Source organism: Prionailurus viverrinus, chromosome C1 (genome assembly GCF_022837055.1).
Source record: "Prionailurus viverrinus isolate Anna chromosome C1, UM_Priviv_1.0, whole genome shotgun sequence".
Lineage (NCBI taxonomy): Eukaryota > Metazoa > Chordata > Mammalia > Carnivora > Felidae > Prionailurus > Prionailurus viverrinus.
In genome coordinates, this window is record NC_062568.1 from 70,679,915 (window position 1) to 70,698,436 (window position 18,522).

The 18,522-nt window shown below is 36.8% G+C and overlaps 1 protein-coding gene across 4 annotated transcripts in view; it reads right to left on the minus strand.

Moving 5' to 3' along the window:
* Window positions 1-18,522, minus strand: part of GPD2 (glycerol-3-phosphate dehydrogenase 2) — a 175,762-nt gene that overhangs the window by 59,745 nt on the left and 97,495 nt on the right. For all 4 annotated transcript variants that reach the window (XM_047870770.1, XM_047870767.1, XM_047870768.1 and 1 more), the window contains 3 exons: window positions 11,963-12,087; window positions 10,569-10,666; window positions 9,325-9,488 (listed from right to left, as the gene is read on the minus strand). In XM_047870770.1, the coding sequence (XP_047726726.1) occupies window positions 9,325-9,488; window positions 10,569-10,666; window positions 11,963-12,087 (387 nt within the window). The remainder of the gene's footprint in view (window positions 1-9,324; window positions 9,489-10,568; window positions 10,667-11,962; window positions 12,088-18,522) is intronic.

Genomic DNA, 18,522 nt, shown 5'->3' on the forward strand with positions numbered 1-18,522 from the left:
TTAAGAAATTATTTTTAAAACATTTTAGATGTGGTTGTATTTTTTTTAAAGTCTTTAACAACGGATTTAAGAGGTGCACACTTGGGGTTATGAAACGAGTCATGGAGATGAAATGCTGTACTTACAGCAACATAGTCAATAATGTTATAATTATGTTGCATGTGACAGATGGTGACTACAGTTACCAGTGGTGAGCGCTGAATAAGGTACAGAATTGTTGAATCAATATGTTGTACACCTGAAACTAATACAACACTGTATATCAATTATACTTCAATCTTTTTTTTTTTTTTACAAAAGGATACGGACTAAAATATTCATGGATGAAAAATATTTGTTCTCTGGAGGGCAGGGGAGAGTATATAAGAGTACAGATGAAGTTTAGCCATGAGTTTGTAAAGGTCCAAACTGGAAGTCCATTTTATCATGCTTATTACTTCTACATTATGTTAGAACTTTCTCTTAACAAAACTGTGTATGCTTTGTTGAACTACAAACTGAACTATACATTTCTTGGCATATGTTTTACTAATGTCTCTAAAGCAAAAGCAGAAAACCCTCCTAACTTTTTGTCAAAGTTTTTTGTTAAAGTGTGTGACATACTTAACACCTAATGGTAGGTAAAAAAGCCATAATGTGGGGCGCCTGGGTGGCTCAGTTGGTTGGGCGTCTGACTTCGGCTCAGGTCATGATCTCATGGTCCGTGAGTTCGAGCCCCGCGTCGGGCTCTGTGCTGACAGCTCAGAGCCTGGAGCCTGCTTCAGATTCTGTGTCTCCCTCTCTCTCTGCCCCTCCCCCGTTCATGCTCTGTCTCTCTCTGTCTCAAAAATAATGAACATTAAAAAAACAAACTTTTAAAAAGCCATAATGTTATCAATCTACATTTTGGAAAGTTCTTTTTCTTTTCTTTTCTGTTTCTTCCAAACAAATAAACAAAACAAAACAAACTTTCACATCCTCACATATTTAAAATACTGATCCAGATACTTATCAATGATTCCCTTTCCCCCACAAAATAGGAACCATGATATCCCATTCTAGCATACATAACTGAGCTGGGTCAACCAAGATCATTTATGAGAAAAAAAAAAATGTTCTGAAAACCATATTCTGCTACACAAATGTAAAACACTGTTGGCCGTAGAAACCATGTGTTGGGCACAATATTTAGCATATATGCAGTGAACTCTCTCAAAACCTGAAATCTCAGAACTCTTTTGTCTTTAATGCATTTGGCCCTAATGCCAGATATAATGTCTGGAAAATAGTAGAAAAATTATATATAAATGATAAGTTATATAACTTATATAACATATATATATATTATATATATTACATATATAATATATTTTTTTTTTTGGATGAATGAGTAAACAGGGAGGAAGAGGGCATGGAGATTTTTGATACATTAGCTTTTGCCATTGATCCTACATCTTTTCTAAAAAAAAGCCAACTAAGATACACTTGAAATGAATGTAACGTTGTGTGTCAACAATACTTCCATGTAGAAGACAAAGGGTCAGTTGGGCAACAGAGTGTGGGGCAGATAGCTTACCATGAACCCACCAGAACTATCTGCTCAAACAAGTTATATGCATACATAGCCTATTATTATAAATTTTAGCACTGTTTTCAAGCTTGTATATACAAAGTAGAAAAGGGATGATTACTGTCTCAGTATGCTACACCTGATTAAATCTACTTTTGTGTGCTTTTGATTTTCTTAAAAACTAATTATAAGGGGACGAAAGCTTGGTATTTAATACATGCTGGTCAAGTGAGCAATAAACAATTGCAAACTTTCCTCGGGGCTATTTTGCTCTGTCTCATCATCAGGAAGCTAAAGCATATGTTAGATGTTAGCCTGGGTGGACACAAATGTGTCCTATTTATTCAAGGTTTCCTTTGAAGCCACAATTTATAACTTTTGTTTCTTAGGGGTACATGTCAAACTTCATTTAGCATTGGTTGGTATCCAGATACACTGAATAGCAAAAAGGCAGAATTCAGGGGCAAAATAATATGCCTGCTATATGAGCAATGATGCCAGTTTCGTTTATCTAACTCACAGATAACAAGAGGAGAAGTACAATGAAAAAGATGGCAACAGAAAATCAGGATAAAAATTATTTAACTTGTAAGCGTAAACTACATATTCACAAGAAGAAATATGAAATATGTTTTAGATCAATGTCTAAGAGGTGGATAATTGTAGAGTAAGTTCTTTTAAAATGTTGTGCTTTTTAACCCTTGAATTTCAAAGGTTATGTACTCACCTGGTACATATCTATTTGCATAAAGTTTTCCTTTCTCCTAAGAATGTTTTGCAAATTTTTTTCTGGAAGAATCTGCAAATTTATATATATATATAAAGAGATATTGGTACAACTGATGCTTCACTTTATGACATGAAAAGTAGAAATTTGGTGAATTTTATGGATATTATAGACTATGGATATTGTAGAATATCCATAAAATCGACCCAAATAAAGCAATATTTAAATAATGTTTTATACTTATGAAGTTATGTTATATTTATTAATTCATTTAGATCTCAAAACACACTGTGAATGAGGTATTATAAGCCTAAATTCATAGATTTGTAAGGTGGGACTCAAAGCTCAATAAAGTTTGTAAACCTAAGTCATGTACTTACATATTGCTGAGTGTTTCAACTACACTATGACACTTTGGAAAGCAGTTTTCAAGTATAACTGTGATTCTTATATTTGTGGGACAAGTTATCATGCCCTTTTCGACATTAGTTTTCTAAGACTCATCCACGTTGTTCAGTTTAGCTGAGTTCATTCACTTCCAATGCTGTTTTACTCCATTATGTGAATACACAGGTTATTTATTCATTGGTCTCTTGATGGATATTTGAATTATTTCCCTTTTGAAATTGTACCCTGTGCTTCAGTGAACTTTTCTGTACATATCTCCCTGTGGACATGTGTCAGAGTTTCTCTGGGGCACACATTTAGTAACAGAATTACTGAATCACAAGGTGTGTGTATGCTTAACTTTATTAGAAGTGTTTGTTTTCCAAAGTGTTTATATCAACTTACAAAATACATCATCTTATACTAAAAGCAAAACTAACCAACAGATTATTTTCAAATACATTTGCATAAGACAAAAAAAGATGACAGAGGGTAATAAAAAAAAAAGACTTCCAATAATAAAATTCATAATAGCAGTAATTTCTAGGAAAGAGCCAAGAGGATGAAATGGGGTGTATTCACAATTCGAAGTCACAAATAGCCTCAATGTATTGATAATATTCTTGGTTTTAAGGTCACTTGTGGATTCCCGGGTGTGTGTGTGTGTGTGTGTGTGTGTGTATACATCTCTCTCTCTCTCTCTCTCTCTTTCTCTCTCTCTCTCTCTCTATATATATTACACATCTATAAGGGTGTGAAAGTATATATAGGTGTGTATATACATATAGATGTGTACATATACATATATAGAGAGATGTATATATGTATACATGTGTATACATATATATACATATATACGTATACATATACACATACGTATATGTGTTAACTATATTCTTTTATATGCATCAATATTTACATAATATTTACATAATTTTATACCTCAGTGTGTACAATAATAAGGATCTTAAAAAGACGTTAGGAGCCTTGAGAATTATTGGCAAATACAACTACTTTACATTTTAAAATAAATTTATTATATTTTTTTTAAGATGGAAATAAAAATAAAAGCAAGAAACAAGTTTTAATGTATCATGTCAAATTTTGATAATGTTGAGGTTCCCAAGAGAATACTCCCTTTTTGTCAATAGTTTTTAGAACCCTCAATCAAAGTTCACAGAAATTGGACCTTGAGAAATGAAGGAATGGATTTGGTGATGTTTCCTCTTCTGGGGGAATTTTTCCTCTAGCTGATACATCTATCTTGAAAACATTCAAATTACTCAGTTATCAAAGACTTAAAATGATGACAAATTACTAACCCAGTGCTTCAAAGAAGAAAAATTAAGTCCAGTATTCCCCACCCAAAGTAAACATCAGCATGTAGCCCCAGTAAGTAATTTATTGATAAATTAAATACCTGCAATATTGTACTTATATAGAGAAGTACTTGAACTTACATATTACAGACATTCGGACCATATGTAAAGACAGACATTTATAAGGCATTTGATAGCAAAATATCCAAGCAGACGTTCTAATATGTTCTTCTACACCCAGGAGATGGTCTTGTGCGCCCCAGAAGTCTCACACCATCAACTTTAGAGGTCATCGGAGCAACCCTACAAGGATTATATTAAGGAGCACATAGCCCAAACTCACAGAACAGGACTCTATTTTGTTTGTAAATCCCATTATTTGGTTATTTATTCAACCTATTTCTATTACTCTGAAGAAATTAATGTGTCTGTCAGATTAAAGTTGGTAACACCCAATCGGTTCAACAGCTGTATTTGCAAATAGGGTAAATGAGAATTAAAGGCACCATCTTTAGGTTTGACTTATGTTCCAGGGACTCAAAGGAAAAACAAAAACAAAAGCATAAGACCAAAAAAGAAGAAACAAATCACCTTTGTGTTATTGGGTAATTGATTTTTTTTTTTTTTAAGGTTTCCAAGTAGATAAAATCAACACCTTAAAAGACTTGCCTTTAACCCAGGATTTCTTTTATTTAAGCATACAACTGAGGGTGCCTGCCTAGAGGAGTAATAGTTTGTTCCTAACAAAAGAGTCTGGATTCCACAATATGCCTTTTGCCAGAGGCATCGTTCCCCAAAGCGCACAGCTAACTGCATCTCCTGCTGTACCTGTAACAATTTAATTGTAGAAGTCAGCCTAGTCAAGCATCTCCAGCTCATGACTGGGAGACATGAAATTCATTGTCATTATTGTCCCTGTCATTTTGGATCATTATATCCTGCTGCAGAATTTTCCTCACTTCAGTGCATTTTTACCTCCAGGAGCCAGGGATTATAGCTGAGGTTGGGGTGGGGGCAGGACCGTGAACTACATTTACCTCAGGGGAGCCAGAGATTAAATTGGCTTTGCTCTCTCACGAGCTGAATTCATCTATTTGTATGCTGTTGAGTTTTAGGCTGGAATAAAAATGAATATTCTAGTGAAACCTGGGCTTTAATTCCCCCTTTGAAACATGGATATAACCGACTTTTATTTACATTAGGAAAGCTAATGTAATTTCCTGTAGGTTGCGATTTTCATATGTGCATAAGGAATACTTAAGGGCATCATTGGGTATGAAATAACAGACATCTCTCTCTGTCGGTGCCTTGATGCTCACAAGGAAGAATTTAAAGCCATAATTTTGTTATCCAGTCTCATCTTATAGAAGCTTAATGGCTGTCTTTAATGGTTTTAAATATTTAATGATTTTTTAATTATATCTCATGTTCTGTGCACTGGATTGGATAACTGGAGTCCAACTAGAATGGCAGCAAAGAACATACTCTGGAAACAGATAGACTGAAGTAAAGTTGACAGAGGAAGGCAAAATAAGTTCCTGAAGAAACCGGCACCCCCTCCTGCGCTGATTCCTATCTCATGGCATGCCGAGTTGCTCACGAGTGTCATGCCTTAAATACTTCTGGCTGACTTAGGAGAGTTGGAGCAGCCGCCATACTACCTGGTACCCCCTTACTAGAGGTAATGACCATGGCCGGCATCAGCCGATGGCTCTCTGGTAGCAGAAGGCAAGAAACAGGTAAGCACCACCAGGATTATGTCTCAGTCATAAAACCAGTGAGTTGACTGTGTGTTTTCTCTAACAGAATAGATGAAGAAAATATAACCTGATCTGTCCCTTCCAATCCCAACTTTCATTTCATATAAATTTCACTGAGAAATTTGACATTTACTTTGCACTGAAAAAGATGGTACTTATTCCTCCATATGGGTGAGTTTGTTTTTCAGCACTTAACAACAAAATATGGCAATGGATCATACCTATGCCAAGCACATAATAACCGCTATAATTACTACATTTGAAAGTATGTGGAATTTATTTTATTACCCGTATTGACTTTTGTGGAGGAATACTTTTTGTCTTACTCAAATGCAATGGCCATCACTATTTATTTAGGATGAACTATTCCTACGAATAATTAAGAAAAACTATGTTGATCTTTGTACATTTTGTATGTCAGAGGGAACACCTCAAGGCCCTAACATCCAGCCTTGTAGGAACTTTAAAGACTTTCTCAGCCACTGGTCTAAGGTAATGGCAATGTTTATTGGTTTGACTATATTTTCGTACTGTTATATTTTACTTTTCATTGGTGCTGAAATAACTGTATAATGAATTACTAATAAGAGTGTTTAGTTAGCCTAACTTCTTGTAGCATTGAGAAGTTCAATTTAATTACTTTTGCCACTTTTTCATAATCAAGATTCTCCCAAGTTGGGAGTTATAAAAATTATTATTTCTGCTCACTTTAAAGTGGTTAATTTTATGTTATGTGAATTGCACTGCAATAAATTATTTTTCAGTAAAAAAGAAAAAAAAAAGTTATTTCCAGCAGCCCAAATTCATTTTGACGTTATTTGGATAACTTATTACATTCTCACAATGGTCAGTTATAAAGAAGATTTTTTTCTTTTCTTGTTAAGAAAGTTTTACCTTATAAATTACAATGTATAGACCTCATTTGCAATAGTAAATGTCCGGTACCTTTTCCTCTCTGAAATACTTTGGTGACAGGATGATAATGTTCCTTTTTGGTCAAGGGGTAGGGCATTCCTTCCTTTCTCTGAGCACACACTTACTACATGTAATGCCCTTCCTTATATGCTCCTTTCTACCTTACTTCCTCATTGATATTTAATTTGCTCATCACACCATTAGGTAAAACAGGAGTTGCTCTGTCAGTGAATACAGTTGTGAAACCATAAAACTATACTTTGTTGCACATTCTTGTTTTGCCTCACCTCAAATACAGGACATAGCTGGACCTGTATTATTTCAGAACAAGGATATAAATATAAATATAAATATAAATAATCTCAAATGACTAGAATATAATTATTTTATCCCTTCAAGATTTAAGATTTTTATAGTCAACTTTCAAATACCAATTTGAAATTATTGTAAATAATAATTTTTATATTTTTCAATAATTCTTGCCTAACTCATAATTTTGCAACCTATAAACAAGGTATGAAATCCAATTTTATTATATTTTATTATTTTATTTTATTTTATTTTATTTTATTTTATTTTATTTTATTTTGTTTATTTATTTATTTTGAGAGAGTGACAGAAAGTGCAAGGGAGGGAAAGAGAGAATCCCAAGAAGGCTTCTCAACACAGGGGCTCGATCTCACGAACCATGAGAGCATGACCTGAGTACAAAATCAAGAGCCAGGCACTTAACTGACTGAGCCACCCAGGTGCCCTAAAACCCAATTTTAGATTAAAGAAATTCTTCTCTTGCTTCTAATTAGATGATGTGTCTTCTGCACATGTGACATAAATTTCCCTTGGTTCCTCTATGTAGAATCAATAAGAATCTGTAAAAATCATAACAATATCAAACCAACGAAAAACAGGATGCCACAAATTCAGATGTGACATCCACTTATAGTCCTCTCAAGCAGATTCAGATATGCACAGGCTAAAAAATAAAACTAGTTAGTGTTTGATACATCACATGGTAAAGAAAATGACCAAGTATTTGAGAGGGTTTAGCCAGGAGGGATGAGTAATAAGAGGCAAAGGGCACAAACACTTCCTTGTCAGGATGGGAAGGATGCCATTTGCAGAATGCCTTCTTACTCCTCCTGGACCCAAAACCTCTTTAATATAATCACCCACTAAACTACAATGGATTAGCATTAAGAGTCTGATGTAGAGAAAGCAAATTCACAGTTAAGGTTGTCCTTTAACATGTAGGCTCAACAAGGGCACCAAAAAGTAGTTAAGTGCCACCCCCCCCCCCCCCGTGGTGCTTAGATGCTAGAAGGCACTGTAAATTGTGAATTCTCTAGCTTTTAATGTTTGTCTAAGACCCTTAACATTTTTCCAATATTGTTGCTCCTAGGACATTTTCTTGAGTTTGTCCCTGTTGCCCCCTCTGCACATACACATTCTGCATTCATACATGAAGCATGACAGACAGCTAAATTGATTCAGAAATCTAACACTGAGAAGAAGGAAAAAGGTGGGGGTAGGCTTGAGGATATCCTATAATATAAAGTGTAAATATCAAAGTCCCCTGAAAACATACAAACAAAAAGAACAGAAAACAACAACAATGAACATTTCTTCATGCTAAGAGTTTAGATATGTAAGATGAAATACAAAGGTCACATAATGGGGTTAAAAAACAAAACAAAACAACAACAACAAAAAAAACCCACTGAGCTATAGAGCCCAAGCTGTCTTTTGTGACACAAACTTTCCAAGACTTTTTGAACGTGTACAATTATCTGTGTCCAGCTATTTATTTTATAAATAGACATCCATCCCTGGACTATTCTGCGATTCCATACACCCTTTAAAATCATAGTACCATTTCACAAATGGCTTTTCCTGTTTTGTTTTGTGTTGCATTGTGGTCCATCTGGAGACATATTAAGTGGTTAAGTCCTTCAAATAAAAGTGTATAAAATTATATTGTTCACATATACCCATACCCACCCACACACACAAAGAATGAACAAGGAACACATGGCAAATGGATATTAGATAATCTTTCTGTTAGAAAACATTTAACAACAAAAAAATAAGCAATGAAAACTGAGGCTTTGGTTTAACAGATGCAATGTTCATCTACCTCATCACATAAATTATACGTTCAAGAATTGTGTCCTGTGCAAAATATAAACATGTCAATTTCAGCCCAGAGGGCATTTTTCTCTAGGTTTATAACCCCTTGAAAATAGAGGTTTCATCTAGAAAACCTAACAGATATTCAGCTGCTTTCAACATTATAATATATTCATAAGGCAAGTATTCACTGGCAAACGTGGAACAAATTAAATGGCATGAGGGTGCGGCCCAAATTCATAATGATGGAAAATGAACCAAACCAACCATGAGACAAAGTAGAAATCAAAGAAGAAAAAGAATACTCAAAAACTGAAAAATGTTAAAATCAAAACACCACGAGTAGTGTTTCAGCTAATATTAGACAAAGTGGTGTGTGTGTGTTTGTGTGTGTGTGTGTGTGTGTGCCCACACGCATATGTGTTTGTATGTTGTAGAAGACCAGCATTAAAATTAATAATGCGAAACTATCTCATTAAGAACATACTGTAAGGGTCATGAGTAAGAGAGAAGTGCCTTGTAAAAAGAAAAATCACATACCGTCATAATAGACGATTGCTCCTACCAGTTTGTCCTTCTGGAGCATTGGGAAATGTTCAAGGGCTCTCGATTTGCTGAGGACATAACTGCTTTTCAGGCAATTGCTTCCTGCAACCAGATCATATAGCTTGATTCCTACCCAGTAATAAGGTAGTTGCCACCACCTATGGCATAAATAGAGGGAAAGGTTTCTTGAGACACAGGGTAGAACATTCTAGAATGTCACTGTAAGTTACAATATACTTTGCATTTAAGAAAAGCAAAGTATATCTAGAGGTGTATTTGCTGCAAAGGAAACAGGAGGAACTACAAAACTGTTTTTGACACCAACCAAGCTGAATTATATAAGGAAATGAATCAGTGAGACTCTAAATGAATCATCCCTAAGACAGTGCTTCTCGACCTGGCTGCAGATGAGAATTCTCTGGGGAGAATTCTCATCAACATAAACATACATACAGATACCTGGGCCTCATAAACATAACACAAACATAAACATACATACAGATACCGGGACCTCACGGGTCTAGAGATGAGAGTTGGGGGTCTGGGTGACTCTAATGTTCAACCAGGGGAGAGAATCACTGGCTTGAGATGTCCTAAGCAATCTATGACAAAATATGGATGAAAATGATAAAATCTGTTTCTAGGCACCCCAACCCTCATGTGGCTAGCAGTTACATAATCCACTGTCTCATATTACCTATATTCCAATTTAAGGTGACTTAATGGACGAGCTCTAACAAAATCAGGAAAATTGGGTGTTATAGCTTACCATCCGACACCTCTGAACCAAACTTCGGTTTTGGCTAACTTGGAAATTTAAAATGAGCCAAAACGGTTTAGGCTTGGAGTTGGTACATATTAGGTTCAGATTTTGCAGCAAGGTACTTTTTAGCTGCGCATTTTAGTGTGCAAATGACCCTCTTCTGTTCCCTGGTACAAACGCAGTCGCTCGTCTTTAGACTCTCAGTAAACTGGGGGAAGAAATACTAATTATAAATATAGAGGACAACCGCCTTGGCCTTCAAGATCTAGCCCTTAGAGTTGGGTCAGAAAAGGGCAATTTAGGAAAAGCCACACTTTTAAACACAACAAAGGCAAATGTTTGAAAAGGATTAAAGATTAGGACCAATTAAAAGTACATTAAGAAATACACACTGAGGAACTATTTCCATTAAAACTGTGTTCTTCTATTGACCTCAATTAAGCAAATAGTATATAGGTGATATCAAAAGGCTTACTTGTAAACAGGAAGCATTATAGGCAACGGAGCTGATAAATGGGGAGCAATTTCTAGTAGGTTGGCACGCTCGTGAAGGGCTTCTTTTACCATCCTATACTGAAAAGCAAAACAGAGAAAATTAGTTTGGCAGTAACAGATCATAATATTTTCAAATGGCAAATAGACACCCTGCCAACTGATTGATACACAGAAACCTCTCTACCTCTGAGTGAGGATCGCTCCCTCCTAATCAAAGTTCTAATAATACATCATGCTGTCAACCTGAAAGATTTTTTAGAAACCTTAACTGTATTTGCATAGGAGAAAAACATGCTGTCAGAGTTCCCAGGTGTAAGATATTTTCCCGACTTGAGTTACAAGATTATTGTAACAATTTATCTTGCATTCTCTGTATTGTCCGCTTTCTCAGTCCTCTATAATATTTCCCCATGTAAGAAATAACAGATTGTTCAAATTCATGCTAAATATTCCCTTCCTGCCTCCACTAACACAAGCAGAAATAATACTTAGGAGTTGCACAGTATTTCACAGATTACAGAAAAGCGTTTGTCTTTACTCCTTCCGTCCTCGTTATGCGTCTCTAAAGAGCTAGCATTATTATTACTATAACACTAACTTAAAAATGAGAAAACTGAGGCTCATAGAAATGGAATAAATAATCTGGAACACATCACAAGTCATCTGATTCTAAGTCTTATGCTCTTTTCTTTGCATCCATCATGATGCCGAAGAGACACGTAAGAAAAGAGGACACATTCAAAACTGACAATGTCAAGTTAGCACTGCTCTGTTTTTCATGTACCAGAAGCAGATAGGGAGTTCAGCTGATTTTTTTTTTTTTTTTTTTACCCCTCTGGGAAATGTCATCTTCCACACTGCCTTGGCAGTTTTCAAATGGTGGCAGACTGGACACAATAAAGTGTGACATAAGAAAAGCATGACTCAGAACATCTTCTCCTTAGGAATATGTCAGTGACAATACGAGCGTGTGATTGCAATTACAGTTAAGAGGACCAGCTGAACACTCCTGTATTACAACACTGCCCAGAAAGTAGCAATTTGGTAGCCCCTGGCAAAACAAACAAATGAAAGAACAAAGAAACAATCGCAATTGTTAAGAGGCAACATATCCAAAAGTGATTTTGTAAATCTGCTTTTTGACATGCCTGTGTAGAAAAAGCCCCTGATCACCCATAAACATGATGCTACAGGAAAGAAATGACACACCCCTCCTGAAAGATACTCCAGCAGAATACACACTAAATAGGTATTTCCAACAGGAAGAAATGTTAAAAGCCATAAAAAAAAAACAACAAAAAAACACCCTGATTTAATTGGGTAGAAAAAAGCATAGTCGCAATTTTTTGTTTAACAACCAGCATACACAATTACCTGCTCAATATCCAACTTCATGATAGCCTTCTGAAGATATCTCACACCACCATGGATCAATTTAGTGCTTCTGCTGCTGGTCCCTGATGAGAAATCATCTCTTTCTACAAGGGCTGTTTTTAGTCCTGTGTAACCAGAAAACCAAATTAACTTCTTAAATTACACAATTTGTATGTAATTCATTAAAGGCACTTCTCCAGGGTAGAGACAATCACAAGAAAAATTACTCTGAACATGGATAAATTTGTATTCAAAGTGCAGTACACTGTCTATATTATAATGAAGAGATTTTAGCCTCGTCCTGGGGGAAAAGTCAAACCAGAACTAGAAGCATATTAAACTGTGAAGGAATCACAACTAGAAAATATGACGATACAATTTCATGGCAGTAACATACTCTGGGGCACTGAGAGGGTCAGAGGAGAGCCGGGCACCCATCCTGACCCACGTGGAGTTAAGGCAGTGCTGTTTGGAAGCCTTGAGGAACTCACCTTCATGCCTCACTCCAAGCCTTTCACATGTTCCAGCCCGTCATCTCCACTCTACTCTAACACATCATGCATAAGTCTAGACCAGACCTCTTATGTGTTGGCTACTATTTCTGGAATGCTGTTCGAGTGGGTATAAAATGGGAAAAGAGACCAAAGGTATCAAAAGAGAAAAGGAGGGAAGAGAATAACCTCTGGCCTTGAGGGATTTATGGTCTAAGACATGCAAGCACAGTATTATGGAATTACAAAGAAAAATACAAATACACCCAGGACAAATATATCCAGTGCAGAGTATCCACGAGGAAAGAAAAGACAATATTCTTGGTAAAGGTGAGGCTAAGCAAAGATAGGTTGGGTTCTAGAAGTCATGTCTCTGCCCCTTTCTTTGAGAGTTGTGATAAATATCTGAGGGATGAAACTAGCTTTTGTTTGTTTTCTTTTCTTTTCTTACAGAGACTCCCCTGCTTCTTCCAGATTGGGTAAGACCAACAGTACTACAGGTGCCACATACAGGTAGAGATGAAACCCCCACACTTCAAAAGGCCCAAAGTATACATCAGCACCAAGCCATGAGGAGTTCTCCTGGCCTGGCATACTCTTAGGAGTTGAGAGAATGTCATAGAATTCAATTACAATGAGAATATGTAATGGAGCAGTGTGGGCTCACGAAGCTCAGATAAGAGAATCTGTGCATGTATTCAATTCAGAGCCATTTATTACATTTAATACCAAAGGGTCGTTTTTATAACTTTTAACAGTTTAAATATCTTACCCAAATGTCATCATAAAATCAGGGCAATTCCCTTGACTCAAAAGGACAAAATATTTGGAAACCACGGAGGGAAAGTAGAGAACTTTGATTCAAGGGCAAAACTGCTAATGCTCTAACTAACTAGCAAAATAACACAGAAATTAGTAGAGATTACAGACTTCATCTTTGTGAAGCATTATGCCAGACAAAGATCTGTCAACTTCTCAACCATGGAAACTCTATCCAATATGCTTAGTAAATTCAGTACTGGATGTATTAAAAAACAACAACAGAAAAATATATCAAGTTAGTACATGCATTTTAAAAGAATACTGAGATCCTAAGTGCCAGGTGAAGTGTTGGCATTAGAAATAATTAGGTGTGGGGGCACCTGGCTGGCTCAGTAGGTTAAGCATCTGACACTTGATTTAAGCTCAGGTCACGATCTCATGGTTCGTGAGTTTGAGCCCCACATCGGGCTCTGTGCTGACAGTGTGGAGCCTGCTTGGGATTCTGTTTCCCTCTCTCTGCCGCTCCCCTGCTCCTTCTCTCTCTCTCTCTCTCTCTCTCTCTCTCTCTCTCTCTCTCTCCCAAAATAAATAAACAAACATTTTTTAAAAATGAAATGAATTAGGCATGGACCAAGCTGTCAAGCAGCTCCCAGCCCAGAGAGAGGTAAATAAAGTGTAGCAGTTTTATAGGTGCTAGATTTGAAAATACAGAGGACTCTTATCTTACTCTGGGTTAGAAGTTAAAATCGGGACATAAACCTAAAACTGCAGAGTCAAGATTCCATTTGTAATCTCTTAAGAATGCTCTCCCTTGGTGAGATTTTTCACCTTTCCTTAGAAAGTCCAACGGAGAGATCTTCTTCCAGCACTAAAATAGACTGTTTTTTCCTTCAACTGAAGATTAGATGAGGGAGTTCACTTTTATTTTTTTTTTATTTTTATTTTTTAACGTTTATTTATTTTTGAGACAGAGACAGAGCATGAACGGGGGAGGGTCAGAGAGAGAGAGGGAGACACAGAATCCGAAGCAGGCTCCAGGCTCTGAGCTGTCAAGCACAGAGCCCGACGCGGGGCTTGAACTCACGAACCGCGAGATCATGACCTGAGCCGAAGTCGGATGCTCAACGGACTGAGCCACCCAGGCACCCCAAGGGAGTTCACTTTTAAATGGCATTTAAGAGCCAGATTCTTTACACTATCGCTCCCACTTAACCTTGGAATCCCAGTCATGACACCAAGATGCCCACACCATGGCACACAGGGACATAATACAGAGGGAACCTTCCCATCAGCCATGCTTCCCACTTGGGCGTGCCCAAAGGTATCCTGTAGACTGTGGGAGACGACATCATAGACAGTCCACAGTAATCCCCACTTCCTAGCATGGAATGCCCTGGAGTGTGGGCTGGACCCGGTGCCTTGCTTCTAGCGAAGAAAAATGCAGCAATAATGGCATACCACTTCTGTGATTAGGTTACAAAAGACTGTGATTTCTGTTCTCTCTCTTGCCCACGCTCTCTCTTCCCCTCTCTGGCTAACTAGGATGAAACAAGCCGTCATGTTTTGAGACCACAGATGAAAGGAGCCTCCCGCCGGCAACAGGTCACAAGAAATCGAGGCCTTGGTCCAACAGCCAGGGAGGAACTGAATCATGCCAACAACTACATGAGTTGCTAGGAAGGACTGCAACCTGTTTGAGACACAGAGCCAGAGAACTCAGGTGAAGGCACACCCCCAGATCCCTGACCCACTGAAATTGTGTGATAGCAAATATTGCTTTAAGCCACTAAATTTTGGGGTAGTTCATTGATGGCACGATTCCCTGTGTGTATAATAACTGTAGCCTCAGTGTAAGTTTTTAATTGTCCCTGGGACTGGGGTCTTCAGGAAAAGCCAAGTTTACGGTACATGGATAGAGGAGAGGGAATTATCACCGGCGAGAAATGGCCTAAGCCAGAGAAAGACAAGCGCTTGAGATGACCCGCTAAGTTTGAGGCTGCTTGTCACTCAGGGGTTGTGGACAACGGGAAGGAGATCCAGCGGGAGGAACAGTAAAAGGCAGGAATAGTAAAAGGGCCTTTCGTCTACACTGGAGATTTGGACTCTGTCCTCTGGGCCACTCTTTCTCACAAGCAAAGTATTATCTGAGTCTCCTCAAAAGGAAAATGCCTCTGAGAACATGGCTTCAAGTCACATATTGGTTTGAGAAGCAAATGCTTTGTTAGAAGGTACGAGATTTGGCATCAATGCCACAGAACAATGAACCGGATGGCTATACTCAGTCACAAATTATGCATTTTGAGGAAAAGCATGCTGGTTGATTCTTTTTTTCTTATCATAAAAAAAGAATAATAGTTAATTTTTTTTTCCAGAAATTCTCAGATAGTCTTTTGAGAAATACTATTGTGCTATCTATCAGGGGAACCATCAAAGTGTTTGAAGCTAAGCTATCAGATTAATGTTCTAGAAAGATCTCTCTGTGGGGGTGGAGGGTCGGTCTGGAGGGAGAGAAGAACTGGAGGTAGACCACTTAGGGGACATGTGTCATAGAGTAGGAGCAGGGCAATGAAGAGGCCAGCCTCACAAGGCAGAAATGGTAGCGGAGAGCGATGTGAAGAGAGAATTTTATGGGCTTGTGTCATCAGGCTGGATTTTTTTTTTTTTCTTTCCCAAACTGACAGAGTGTGAGGCAGGGAAGCTACTCTAGGAATTAGCAAGCCATCTCAGGAGGATATTTCAGGATATGTAAGTGAGAGCTAACACTTTAAAGCCTCAAAACTGCTTTTGCAAGTATTGGACATTTTAAAAAAGTTATTCACATGTATTTATGTGAGAAACCCTAGTGAATACCAACAAAAGTTAAAACGGGCTTCTCTGTCAAACCAGGCTGTTTTGCTTGTCCTATTATTTCTAGTGTCATACCATCAACCCACCAGAATTTCTGGAGTGAAATGATACAGCTTCTTCCAGAGGGAAAAAAAAAAGAAAAAAAAAATCCCAGAAAAATTTAACCCCTAAAGTTCCAGCTATATTGATGTATTAAAGCAGCATGTAACCTAAAAGTATTACCAAAAGTTTTCAGAACCACACACACACATACAAACCCTCAGATATTTGAGAAAAAAAAGAAAAAAAGAAAAAATTTTTAGATTTTCAACTGCTATTATACACTAAATGTTTTCTCATTTTTGTGGGATGAGAACAATGGAATGAGGGAGGAGGAAACTGATGCAAACTCAAGACATTATTAGAAGTTCTAACAGCTTCCCATAAATATATTTTTAACTGACTGACTACAGCAAAGATCATGGAATTTTAAAAAGCCTTACAGTCTTACACAGTCCTGTTATCTAATATGTTCCTTTCTGTGCACCTCTCAAAACTCCAAAATTTTCCTCCCCTCAAAAATTATGGATCTGAACTTTTAAGGGCTTAGTTTTCTGATACTTTAAAGCAAGGAAGTGAAAAGAGAGTACTTTTGTACTTTCTTAAGGTGAACGAACAGTATTTTTAAGTGATATTCAATGCTAACATTTAGTGTTCTCAGGTAAGATAACTAAGTTTGAAGGACATCCAAAATAATGTACCCACGCTTCAATCAACTGCTGGCTGCGGATTTGAGGAGCTCGGGAAGATCTTTCCTCCAAGTAGAAAGAATGACCTCCCCACATGCCAGCGCGATGGAGGGCAGACCTCTCTATGCATTTACAGTCATTCAACTAAACTAGTTCAAGGTTTTATGAAAATAGTCTTTGTTTTTTGTTTGTTTGTTTGTTTCTTTTCTTTTTGGCAGTTACTTGTTAAGGACAGCAGTGAGCTCTATCCCTGAGGAGATAAACCAGAACACTTACGAGTGGTACTGTTATTTTCTTTTTTGTTTTAACATTGATTGCTTTTAATACATATTCACAGGGATTTCATGACAGTGGTGAAGTATTAATATTTGGGATGAAATTACTCTGAGAATCTCAGGTGGACTAACAAGATTAGCCAAAGTGGAAGAATAAAGGCAACTGAAATCTGCCTTTCTGTCATCTTCAGCCCATCCCTGAGCAAGTTCAAATTACAGGGGACGCGGGGACAGGGGACTTGAACTAAAGAAGGCTCTTTACAGCTTTGCCTTTTCCGACCTGAGTGAGAATGTCTAGCTACCAACCACTTCTAACTAAACCAGTTTGTGGCCCAAGACAGTTGGATGAACAGAGGAGTAATTACCTTCTAAGGGGAAGAATGGTGCGACATTTAACTTTCACAACATGATATAGAACAGAAGTATACTTTAATACCTTTTACTGATTATCTTATTATGCATGAAAACATGCTCAGTATAATAAATGCGGAGAAGTAAAGAGAACAAAATAAAACTCTCCTGTAATCGCACGGCTTAGAGATAACCACAGTTGACATTTGTGAACATTTAAACGTTCACATTTTCTATGCATGTCTATAATCACATATGTACATTTTTACAAAAATAGGACATATTCCATTTTTTTCATTCAATGTTATTTATTGTAAACATCTCTTCATGTCAATATGTATTTTTCTATCGTTTCATTTTTAATGTATGAATAGTATTGCATTAAATATTTACAATGATTTATATCCAATTCCCTATTTTTGAACATTTGGGTTATTTTATACCTACATTATCACAGATAGTACTGCGACATATTTTCATTTAAACTCTGCATTTTTAATTATTTCATTAGAATACATTTTCAGATATGGCATTATTTAGATATTTTTAAATAGAAAGGAGAGATTAATCCCTGTGAAATGCATAGCAGAAGCACCAACACAACACACCAGTCAAAAAATTTAGACATCTGTACGTTAGTACCAGAGCATATGTATTAAAGCCACATGCCCCATGAAGGATAAAATGATGTCATTTAAGGAAAGGAAAGTTTCTCTTTCTTTAGAAAAGCTTTGGGCATTTACCTCTGGACTTCAGAAAGCCAATGCCACTAATAAGACAAAGGACTATCCCAAAGGCTGAACATTTCATATGAAGGATCAATTTCCAAAAAAAAAATAAATAAATAACACTCCCCTCTACAGTTACAAAGTAATCATGACTTCTTAATCCTTATAGTCTGAATACTATGCTTTTGGCTTAGTTTTTTTCCAACAATGAACGTTAGCATTTTACAGAATTAAAGAATACTGGATTGATTATTTAATACTTATTGCTATTTTTACATCAGGAAACATAAACTATTAATGGGGATAACATGTGTGTTCCTTAAGTACACACAGATTGTAGGGTCACAAAAATGCATTCAGCCATAACATTAATCAGAA